The 11,910-nt window shown below is 43.7% G+C and overlaps 1 protein-coding gene across 2 annotated transcripts; it reads left to right on the top strand.

The window, feature by feature from the left end:
• The first annotated feature begins 1,128 nt into the window (after positions 1-1,128).
• Positions 1,129-11,416, top strand: zbtb40 (zinc finger and BTB domain containing 40). Of its 2 annotated transcripts, none has more exons than XM_044121462.1 (12): positions 1,129-1,232; positions 2,627-2,791; positions 2,888-3,300; positions 3,728-3,921; positions 5,113-5,311; positions 5,388-5,777; positions 7,064-7,270; positions 7,369-7,533; positions 8,825-9,039; positions 10,136-10,292; positions 10,537-10,748; positions 10,857-11,416. In XM_044121462.1, exons 2-12 carry the CDS (start codon positions 2,640-2,642, stop codon positions 11,070-11,072), a joined length of 2,520 nt encoding a protein of 839 aa, XP_043977397.1. In that variant the 5' UTR covers positions 1,129-1,232; positions 2,627-2,639; the 3' UTR covers positions 11,073-11,416. The 2 variants fall into 2 exon arrangements, with proteins under 2 accessions (XP_043977397.1, XP_043977399.1); XM_044121464.1 differs by lacking the exon at positions 1,129-1,232 and adding an exon at positions 1,246-1,447.
• The last annotated feature ends 494 nt before the right edge of the window (positions 11,417-11,910 follow it).

Below are 11,910 nucleotides of genomic sequence, written 5' to 3'. Positions count from 1 at the left end.
CCCCGTTTCTTCCTCATTTCTAATAATTTGACTGTCTTGTTTCAGCTCTTTGGAGGCCTTCAATACCTTATGAACCATGATAAGACAGGATGGCTGTTTCTAAAACATATTTCAGGTATAAAGATGTTTATTTTGGAGTCCAAAGGATCCCAAACTACAGTCCATTAAGTATATGCGAGTGATTCTGCATATTTTGGTATTGATCCGATGCCAAGTAACTACAGGGTCCGTATTGCTGATGTCAATGATACCAATACATTAGGTGTTTTTGTGGGTTTTTCCTTTGAGTTGTGTTTGTACAAATTTAGGACAGAAATTGGACAAAGTGTTTAGGCATCTACAAAATACATTGGTACCATTTGTGTGTTTTTCCTAAATAAAGTGCAGAAAATTAATATCACAACAAAATAGTTTGTGAGGTATAGTTGAGAAACTAAACTTCAACTCAATACAAAAATGAAAAAAAAAAATCTAGATGAAATCTGCAACTAAGGTATTGATTTTATCAAGCTAGTATTGATCTGAACTGATACAAACTTGGTATTGATATTGTGAATCGACATTAAGTGTTTCTTCCTATAATTATGAGATGGATTGGTTGTCTTTAGACAGAAAATGCATAATTGAGGCTTCCTCTGTTGCTGATGTGTCCATGTAGGATTTCTAGTGTAAAATATTGCCCTGGATGCAGGAGGGGATGTTTGAACTGAATTTAAAATTTGAATGACGGGTGTGTCCGCTACCTGCTGTGTGTCTGAACTGCATTCAAACGTAAAGTGTAATGACTGAAAATCAGTTTGAAGCTTAAACCAGATGTGCAGATCTCAACAAAGCGGTTGCTTCTGGAAGCATGAACCCATCAGTCAGCTGTTGAAACAACAGAAATATTACACAAAACGGTTTGTTAAAATATGCTAGTTGGTTTGGTTCAGCTGTTTCTAAAATCTACAGCAAGACAAATGAAAGGTCAACCTTGTTAAAGAGAAATAGCTTCTTAGTTTTAGATCAACACTATCGGGCTACATTACTTAGTTTTTTTTTGTTAGTTTAGACTAGAGGTCGTTACAGTATTACGTTGCAGTATTATTATTCATGACGTAACGCAGATATCCGTACACAGGCGGAAGTACTCGAGTATTGTGGTCGCCATTTTCAAAACGGCTAAGCTTTATTGCACACTGGAATTGTTCACTAAAGAAGTTTAAATAAAGAGCTGGAACTTTGAATGAAAGGTAAAGAGAACCAGTAGAAGCATGGCGGACCTGAGTGTACTACACGTCTTAGTGCCTTTTCCCTGTAGTTTTTCTTTAGTAAAGCTGCTTTCTTCATATGATATTAGCATTTTTAGCTCAAGCTAGCTGCGGCCTTATTGCAGACAGACACAGAGGATAAATGGATGCTCTTTTTTTAGCTATAGTCATGATCTAGAAGTTTCCCTGTTGCTCCTGTAAGTCGACCAGGAGAGGTCTTGTTTGGTTTTCCTAAGTGTTGGATTTCTCCTGTGTTCACTTCAGTGTCCGTTATCATTGTGTGAGGATTTGCTCTACAGCAAAAACAGTTTTAAAGGAGAGGTTAAATGTCTCCAACTTTACCTTCCCTTCATTTGTGACCAGTTAAATTCAGAATAAAAATCTCATTCAGAGATAAAACTTAATCAAGCTCTATGTTTTATATTAGAGACTAGGGGTGGTCTGTACGGACTTAGGTTGTTATCACGATATTTTGCGGTTTAATTGTGATGATAAGTTTAGAACTACAAACTTACTGCTACAAACACAAATATTATTCATGAATAACATTCCTATTTAATAATAATAATAATAATAATAAGAACATTCCTTTGTCAAAATAAGCTTCTTCAGCAGCCACGTAAAGAAACATGTTACCAAACTGCGCTCAGACTCCTAACATTTGTCTTTTTTTACATTAACTTATTTATTGACACAACAATAAATCAAAACTGATTTAGAATTTCTTTTTTTACAACAAATAATAAACTATTCATTAAATGCCCACCCATATTTGACATCTGGTATTCACAGACATTGAAAAAAATGTTCTGGACATTGCTGCTAGTTGTTTTGTCCTATTCGCACTGAGTTAGTTTTATGCTATTTGCAATCATTGTGGAAATTGTCTGTATTAAGCCCATGCCGGTCGGCTACATCAGTAATATATAAAATAAAAATTCCCTTGCAAATTACCTGCTATATTTTGCTGAACTCTGGGGATCTGTGATAATACTAATACTAATGTGCTTAGTGATTTGGACAGAAGTGGACGGAATCCAAAAGTAATTAGGCATTTTTTGTTTTCCTGGGCGCATTTTTATTTTCTTTTAGCTAAGATATGCTACAGTAGATGTAGCATTAGACGGAGGGGATTCATCATCATATTACAGATTTTTACAATACAAATGTTCTGGTTTTTGAGCATCCTGTGTGATTTCCCTTAATAAATCCAATTTAAACATGATTTGGGACGATTTTTAAGGTCCCTTGACATTACAGTAGTTGTGAATTGTTGCTAAATATAGATTGTATTGACCTGAGCTGGCCAGAACAAAACCCAATCCTATCTATCACAGTTATTGGTTTAACCAGACTTTTTTTTTTTTGGTCTGCAGATCATTCATCACCATGATGGAGCTCCCCGACTTCAGCAAGCAGCTGCTGCAGCAGCTGTGGACGCTGAGGAGGGAGGGTCTGTTCTGTGACTGCACCATCCTGGTGGGAGACAGTTCACACCGGGCTCACAAGGTCGTCCTGGCTGCCTCTAGCATGCTCTTCAGGTAAAACGTCTGAACTGTTCAGCACATTTTTGCTTCGGTTTGAAACGTGGGACGAGACAGGAGCAGCAGAACAAAAAGCCTCTGCTCCTCGCGCAGGTCCCTTCTGGACAGCTCGGACACCATCTCCATCGACACCTCCGTGGTTTCCTCCCAGGAGTTTGGGGTGCTGTTGGAAATGATCTACACTGGCAGGTTGCCTCTGGGGAAGCACAACGCGAGCCGCATTGTTGCGGCCGCGGACAGCCTGCAAATGTTCGACGTAGCCGTGGGCTTCAAGAAGGTCCTCACCACTCTGGTGGGTCAGAAAGTCCCAGTTCTGCAGGCAAGCAGCCAGGAGGAGACCAGCAGCGCCAGGAGCGAGAACCGACGCTCAGAAACACCCAACCAGGACAACTCGGCTTCTGAGAAGATGGAGACGATAGCTGAGGACAAACGTTGCCATGACAACAAAGAGGATGAAGAGGAAGCCACTGGTAGAAAAGCCTGTGAAGAGGGTTTGGGCACCTCAGGTTTGTTTCCACATGTTACAGTAATTTACCCAAAGGTTTGTTGAATCATCTTTAGCAGGGGAACCAATCAGTGCAATTGGCTCAGTAAGCCTGTGTACTGATGGTTCTCTTTTCCCTGATTAAGCAGCATATGAAATTATTAAATTGGCTGCATGAAATGAGGTAAACATGTAATTGTAGCAACTGCTGGGTTTTTCTTCACATCTCCATCACATCAGGGAAAGCTGCTGCAGCAGGGTTTGGTAGCTGGAAAGTCTCTCCAGCTACCAAACATGGATGCCTTTTAATGCCTTAACATTGCATCCAGAAAATCCTCTACAATCACAATCAAACAAACCTTGCACTTCTGGTTAAAAACACTCTACTTTTTCTAGCAGAAAAAGACATATAACATGATTGCCCCCCCATCACTCTCCCTCAACCCCAGAACCTGAAGAGGCCACCTCCTCTGGAAGTACAGCAGCAGAAAGCAACCCGTCGGCCACAGAGGTGCCAGAGGGACCGGCTGCTCTGCTGCTTCAACATTCCTCTCAGGTGGTGGAGCTCCTCAGCAACATGCCGTCTATCCTGGAGCTGCTGAGCCAGGCAGCACAGAGCAGCCTGGATGAACAGAACAGACAGGTACAACAGGTTCAGTCCTCTCAACCATGGAACAGCATAATCCTGTTCACACCGACAGGCTTCTCCATTCTGTCTGTTGCCATTGTCTTCATCGACCCCTTTGCTTCAATCTAAGCAGTTCAAGTTGAAATTTCCTCCAGAATGTTAGAACTATTAAATATGCAGACTTCATGTTCTGCTGCTACTGCTTAGGATTAACTTAAATATTAAAGATTTCCTCTCCACTCCCCCCCAAAGAAATGCCAGTTTATACCGTATTTTCCGGACCCACAAAGTTTAAAAAAACAAAACAAACTAGAAACGTACATAAATAAGGCGCACCAGGCTATAAGCCGCTGGTGTCTTCGCCGTTCTCGGTTTTCCACAAGGATGCAGCAGAGGACTGGATCCTTAATAAATCTATTAAGGATGCAGCCCTGTGTCTTCAACGCCGAATCGTGGATTCATTCACAACGAGCTTACATGTAGCAGCTATCGATCTGTACTGCCAGATTGATAGACCTAAGCTTAAAAGCTGCATCATATAAACTTCTTCGTGTTGTTTTCTTGATGAGGGTGTTTGAGTTTGAAAACATTTCTCTGTTGTGCCTGCTGCTAGCATGTGCTTGTTCTAAATGAAAATTAGCACTTTCTTCTTTTATTACCAATTTTGACTTCCAATGATTCACTTCCTGCTGGCGGTTGAGCAAAAATCCACAGAAAAAATGTAGCGGCTTATAGTCGGAAAAATATGGTATCTTAAGCACAGTGTGCTGTTCACTTAGTAGTAGAAATAAAAAAAATAGATCAGACTTACACTGTGTTGATGCTCAGTCCGGCAGAAAGGCCTAAGCCAGGGGTCTCAAACTCCAGTCCTCGAGGGCCGCAGTCCTGCAGTTTTTAGATGTGCCACAGGTACAAAACACTGGAATGAAATGGCTTAATTACCTCCACCTTGTGTAGATCAGTTCTCCAGAGCCTTAATTATTCTATTCAGGTGTGGTGCAGCAGAGGCACATCTAAAAGTTGCAGGACTGCAGCCCTCGAGGGCTGGAGTTTGAGACCCTTGGCCTAAGCTATTCACATGTTGTTATTTAGCTGCAGATGCTTCCTTTTGCTACAAATGATCAAACATTCACTAAAGGTTCAGTTTTAATCCAAACCATTGGTGCTGCTCTCCGAAGGTCAGAGGTCACGTTGTGTCTGTGCCAGGTGGTGAGTCAGTGCTACGAGGACAGGGATCCAGCCTCTGTGGTGGAGAAGCTGATTGGCAGACTGAGGAACGGAGGAATCAGCGAGGGCTCCTTCCTCCAGCTGCTCTGCAGCGTCCAGAAGAAAGCTCTGATGGCGTTCCCTGAACCGCTGCGGTCTCTGCTGGACAATCCGGACGAGAACACACCGCAAGCTGCAGGTAGAGGGAAAAACACGGACCTGTACGCTGCTCCCTGCTTTTCACGCATCATCAGACATTTCTCCGTGTTTTCTAGCTGACTCAGAGGAGCCAGACGGCTCCGCAAAGGAGCCAAACCCAGAGGAGAAGGCAGACGTGGAGGCCACCGAGAACCAGAGCGACGAGGATGAGGATGAAGCGGAGGCCGACGCTGCGGCAGACTCCTCTTTCATGCCCTCCTCTGACTCCAACCGCTACCCCTGTCGGTGGTGCAAGAAAACTTTTAACTTTAAGTGCCGGATGCTAGCCCACACGAAGCGCTGCTCCATGTCACAGGAGTGTAGGGTCCAGTGTCCGCAGTGCCCCAAGAAGCTGCCGAATCAGCGGGCTCTGCAGCGCCACCGCGGGGAGGTTCACCGCAACACACCGCGCGTCAAGAAAAGGGTGGCCTGCGATATCTGCGGACGCAGCTTTGCCCATCCATCAGGTGAGAGTCACCTGACCTTTGATCTCTCCTGTCATGGTAACTTTTAAAGGAGCAGTATTATGTAAGATCAACTTTTTTGAGCTCAACATCACTTTATGATGTTATTCCCACATCAAAAATATACCTGGAGTGTTGCCTCGATCCTATCATGCATGTTTGAGAAATCCTTTAATATCCATGGCAACCGTTCAGCTGTAGAAAAACCTGGATGGATCTAGCTCCGCCTTCGAGGATGAAGCTCCTCCTCAGACCTGCAGTTTACAAGCTTCCATCTCACCGAGCAGCCCTCCTCCATGACTCCCCCACTCAGCTCCTTCAGACTAGCCAGCAGCAATTAGCAAACACCTGGTGGAACTGCACATCTGCTGAGCTCATTAAAGGAGCTGCTTCTTAGAGCAATGCTGGTCAAATGTTGTTAAATGGTTAACAGAGGAGCCATGTTGTGATGACTTCCTGAAGGCGGATTTTCAGAAAGAGCAGGAGTTTTTAAAGAGACAGAGACTCAATTTCAAGGCGTTAAAATGTGAAGTCATGTTTGATATACAGCATTTTTATAACAGCTTAAGGTACCATAGTTATTTGATAGAGCTAAAAAAAAATTCTATGTGCCTGGAAAATACATAATACTACCCCTTTAAAATAGTTATTGACTCCATTGTATTTTTCCAAGTACTGATACACCTGTGACCCTTTTCCTCCCTGTGACATTGAGTCAGACTAAACCTTTCCTGTTTAGGTCAGTTAGAATTACTAATATTATTTCTGTTTGCTACGTGCTAGAATATCCAGATGGAAATTTATTTTTAGTCTCTTGGTTTGTTGGTATTTGGTAGGATTACCTTTTGAACTCTGACATGCTTCCACAAGCTTCTCACAGTAGTTTGCTGGGATTTGGACCCATTCTTCCTGACTGAGCTGGTGGAACTGGGACAGTTGGGACAGTGTTTGAGCCATTTGGCACATACACATTTCAAACTCACTTGAAAAAGATAGTATGGGACTGAAATCAAGGTTTGTGATTGCTGCTCTAAAAAAATTAGTCTTTTTCATCTTTGAGCTACTTTCAAATTAATTTGACAAAATCCTGAGTGTCCAATTTTTCTTTCCCACTCAGTTGGTTGTTCTGTAGCTGTATGTGATGTTGGTGTCAGTGTTAATTCAATAATGTGTTGAATTCAGTAAGCTGAAATCAATATTGAACACTACCTACAACAAGGTCATATTGTTTACAATAAAAAATCTTTGTTCATGCAAATTCGCCTCCAACCAAACCTGTGACGTTTCAGGTTTGGTTTACCACAAACAGGCAGAGCACCTTGAAGTGAAGCCGTTTGCCTGCGAGGAATGTGGCGCAGTGTTTGGAGCCAACTCTTCTCTGAAGAACCACATGAGGCTGCACACGGGAGAGAAACCCTATCACTGTCAGCACTGTGACATGAGCTTCAGCGTAGCTGCAGCACTGGCTTACCACACCAAGAAGAAACACTCTGAGGGTAGGACAGTCTGGCATTGTGGTTTCTCACTACCAGTATGGAGGAATAATCTTAGTTTTAAATCTTAAAATATTATCTTATTTTTATTGTCTTTTCAGGAAAGATGTATGTGTGTCAGTACTGTAAGGCTGTGTTCGCCCAGTCCATTGAGCTCACACGTCATGTACGGACGCACACTGGTGACCGGCCTTATGTGTGTCGAGAATGTGGGAAGGGCTACAGCCAGGCCAGTGGGCTCACTGTCCACCTGCAGACTTTCCACAGTAAGAACCCTCTCAGTCTGATGTTAACATTATTATTGCCCACAGCAGGGACACAACTAACAATTGTTTCACAAATCAATTATTCTATTGCATACCAAATTGGTGTATTCTCCAGATTTTTCATTTAACCATTTATACCTTTTTTATACAGTGTTAGAAATATTTTACATTTATGTGCCTTCTTTGACTTTATACAGAAAATGGCTAACTTTGATGCACTTGCCCTCAGTAAAAGTTCACACAGAAAGATGTTGTAATCAGAGTGAACTGCTGCGTTCTGATTGTTTCCTGCTGCGTTCTGATTGTTTCCTGCTGCGTTCTGATTGTTTCCTGCTGCGTTCTGATTGTTTCCTGCTGCGTTCTGATTGTTTCCTGCTGCGTTCTGACTGTTTCCTGCTGCGTTCTGAGTGTTTCCTGCTGCGTTCTGACTGTTTCCTGCTGCGTTCTGATAGTATCCTGCTGCGTTCTGACGGTTTCCTGCTGCGTTCTGACTGTTTCCTGCTGCGTTCTGATTGTTTCCTGCTGCGTTCTGACTGTTTCCTGCTGCGTTCTGATTGTTTCCTGCTGCGTTCTGATTGTTTCCTGCTGCGTTCTGACTGTTTCCTGCTGCGTTCTGACTGTTTCCTGCTGCGTTCTGACTGTTTCCTGCTGCGTTCTGACTGTTTCCTGCTGCGTTCTGATAGTATCCTGCTGCGTTCTGACTGTTTCCTGCTGCGTTCTGACTGTTTCCTGCTGCGTTCTGACTGTTTCCTGCTGCGTTCTGACTGTTTCCTGCTGCGTTCTGACTGTTTCCTGCTGCGTTCTGATTGTTTCCTGCTGCGTTCTGACGGTTTCCTGCTGCGTTCTGACTGTTTCCTGCTGCGTTCTGACTGTTTCCTGCTGCGGTCTGACTGTTTCCTTCTGCGTTCTGATTGTTTCCTGCTGCGTTCTGATTGTTTCCTGCTGCGTTCTGATTGTTTCCTGCTGCGTTCTGACTGTTTCCTGCTGCGTTCTGACTGTTTCCTGCTGCGTTCTGACTGTTTCCTGCTGCGTTCTGATTGTTTCCTGCTGCGTTCTGATTGTTTCCTGCTGCGTTCTGACTGTTTCCTGCTGCGTTCTGACTGTTTCCTGCTGCGTTCTGATTGTTTCCTGCTGCGTTCTGACTGTTTCCTGCTGCGTTCTGATTGTTTCCTGCTGCGTTCTGATTGTTTCCTGCTGCGTTCTGACTGTTTCCTGCTGCGTTCTGATTGTTTCCTGCTGCGTTCTGATTGTTTCCTGCTGCGTTCTGATTGTTTCCTGCTGTCATTCTCAGACTTGTCAGAACCTCATGACTGTAAGAAGTGCTGCCTCAGCTTCTCCACCCTGGAGGAGCATCAGCAGCACATTCAAGAGTTCCACCCTAAGGAGTTCCATAAGTGCAGCACATGCAGCAAGGTGTTCCAGAGCGCCGCCCTCCTGGAGAAACACAATGTGACACACTCTGGAAGCAAACCGTTCAGCTGCCAGCTCTGCAACAAATCCTACCAGGTGAGATGATGAATTTCTGTGACAAGATGGTTACAGACAAAAAGAGAGATAGCCAGGCAGGGGAAGGGAATCAAACTAATGTGACCAAAAACACGTTACCAAAATACTACAAAAATTGTTGGCAGAAATAAACAGTACTAAATTTAAACCAACCAAAATGGATGACATGTATAAACATCTAAACTGACATGGTGCTCTCCTGTTGAATTTATTTGTTTAAATACACCCAAACCTTAAAAACAAAATGGGCTGTTCCATATTACTAAATATGACAATAAGAAAAAAGAAAAGGGTTTTGTTTTAAAAAAAACAACCATAAAAACCAAGGCAACCAAAACCATAACGTTAACTTACTAAATTAAACAATAAAAAGTCATATCAAGACAAATAATCTGTAAAAATGCAAAACATACACAAACCTGGGAGGGTAAATGTCAGGAATAAAGAAGAGTTGTAACGGTAACTGAAAATACTAAAGCTGAACTCTGGGAAAACGGGGTTCTCTCTCTTTATGAGAGGAAGTGGGAGACTGTCTTTAATTTTATTGGAAAATTAAAGAAAAAAAATAGAAGACTAGATTTCTTGTAGTACGGTCTGCAGATCTTCCTTTAGGTCTGTTATGAAGAGCATCATTTGCTGTTGCAGCAGCATCAGAGTCAGGAACATACAAAGAACAATTTGACACAAAATCAAGAAATTTACAGACACTCTGAGCACGCTCTTCATAAGACTGTCATAAAGCAAAGTGTCTTCAGTAAGAGGTGTCTTCACTATCGTTGTAACACAGACCGCTTCAGGAGATCCTTCCTGCCCACTGCCTTCAGCGGCTACAATAACTCTCTGAAGATCCTCGGATGATACGAGTTACAATAACAGCTAATTTTTTATTGAATTGAATAGACGAGCATCAAGGATAGTGTTAAATATGGAGAAATTATTTATTGTATGTCAAATGATCCTGCTTGGTTTCCTTGATGTGAACCATAATAAAATAATAATAATTTTCACAATTATTAGTTAGTGTCCTCTGACAAAGCTAAATTATACCTTTCTCTCTCTCTCTCTTCTTTTTCTCTCTCGCTCTCATGTATCCCAGCAACTGTCTGGGTTGTGGTACCACAACAGAACCAACCATCCTGACGTGTTTGCCAGCCACACCCGGCAGCTCAAGACCCTGGTCCAGTGTGAACTCTGCTTCAAGTTCTTCCCTGACGCTGCCACGTTGTCCACACACCAGGCCACGGAGCACCCGGGTGAGGACCGGCCACCAGAGACATGACCATCATCATCATGTCTCCTGTCATGATGGACTAACTGGCATCATTGTGAGAGATACATGATGCCATTTAGTCCCAAACATTTCCACAGTCAGGATGTGAGGGATCCCTCAGGGCTCGTTCTCTGTCAACCCTACATTGTCTTTCCTGCAGAACGACTGTAGAGTGATCCGGTAGCGCTCCCATGCTGTCCCTCACAGATGCGCTGTCTTGTCCCCAGGTTCGGAGCCACCGCCCGTCTCCTGCCTGTACTGTAAGGTCGATCTGGGCAGCGGGGACCAGGAGCAGCAGCACGTCTGCAGCCAGCCGGCCAGCAGCTGCCCCCTCTGCACGCTGATCTGCGTCTCCCAGCTGGAGCTGCAGGAGCACATGCTGTCCTGTCACATGGAGCTGGAGGCAGGGGTGGAGGGCCACGGCTCCACCACCTACACGGTAACACCACCTCCTAATGGAATCCTCCATGTTAGCTGGAACAGTGATGTTAGTGATTTGGAGGACAGTCTGCAGGTAGTGTACCAACCCAGCCTGTCTGTCCCTCAGGTGATTTCATCAGGAGACAAGCAGGATGGGGAGGAGTCCAACATGCTGTCTGAGGAGCAAAGCACCCTGGGAAATGGCCAGCATGTGCTTGTAGCGGTCAGTGGTGGAGTAGAGGGCGGGTCGGCAGGTGAGGTGGTGGAGGTGAACATCAACGAGCTGCTGAGCAGCTCCATGGCATTCATATGCCAGGACAAGAAGTCGCCTCAAAACACCTAGCAGAGGACCCCAAGGCCCAGCTGGAGGTCTGGGTTGGACTGGAGCTGCTCTGCATGTTTCATATAACTCAGTGTCTGACTACTGCAGAACTCCGGGGCCAGTTCTGATGTTAAGAAGCAAGTTTTTACTTTAGAGAGGACTCACAACTGTAGTTAGAATTCAGGATATTTCCAGAACTGAGTGTGTGTGTGTGTGTGTGTGTGTGTGTATTCAGTGGGAGAACCCATGATTCGATCCTTTGCTCAGGATTACCTCCTTACAAAAGTCTAAAAATTTCTGTGTTCAGTATAAGAGGAAAAGGTCCAATCCTCCAACAAAAAAATAAACAATAGTTTTTACCATTACGATCTGGGGATGTTTCTTTGCAAATGGTACAGGAAGATTTCACCACATTAAAGGAACATTTAGCAGGACCATGAGTGGATGCACACACACTGCCTGACCCAAAATGTCACCACCTGAATTTAACTGATCAAATAGGTCTGAGCCTCCTATTGGATAGTTTCTACATGGAGCTTCAACACGTTATTCAACCACAGCTGATTCAACAAGTAACTCCTCACAAAATGGACGTTAGTCTCTTTACAAAGGGTCGATCTTTGGCATCAAGCAGAGGAATCATCAAAAGAGATACAGTAAGGCTTACATTTGGGTTGAGAACTGATCACCGCATTATTAAAAACTGGAAGAGACCCATCGTCTTTGAGGAAGCAATACCACCTGGATGACCGAGATCAAACATTAGTGATCATTTAAACATTTGGTGACATCAAATCAAGAAAAAACAAAAGTAGAACTCATTGCTTAAGGGAACTCGAGGCAATGGGACTTAACCGCT

This window comes from Gambusia affinis, linkage group LG07, assembly GCF_019740435.1.
Source record: "Gambusia affinis linkage group LG07, SWU_Gaff_1.0, whole genome shotgun sequence".
NCBI classification, from domain to species: Eukaryota; Metazoa; Chordata; class Actinopteri; order Cyprinodontiformes; family Poeciliidae; genus Gambusia; species Gambusia affinis.
The sequence above is the reverse complement of the archived record's forward strand: the minus strand, read 5'-3'. Positions and strand labels throughout refer to the sequence as shown.

Coding starts and splice junctions, on each gene's coding strand:
- zbtb40 (XM_044121462.1), top strand. CDS start 2,640: ATGATGGAGCTCCCCGACTTCAGCAAGCAGCTGCTGCAGCAGCTGTGG. Junction 3,301..3,727: donor AGAGGGTTTGGGCACCTCAG/GTTTGTTTCCAC, acceptor CCTCAACCCCAG/AACCTGAAGAGGCCACCTCC. Junction 10,293..10,536: donor CCAGGCCACGGAGCACCCGG/GTGAGGACCGGC, acceptor TCTTGTCCCCAG/GTTCGGAGCCACCGCCCGTC.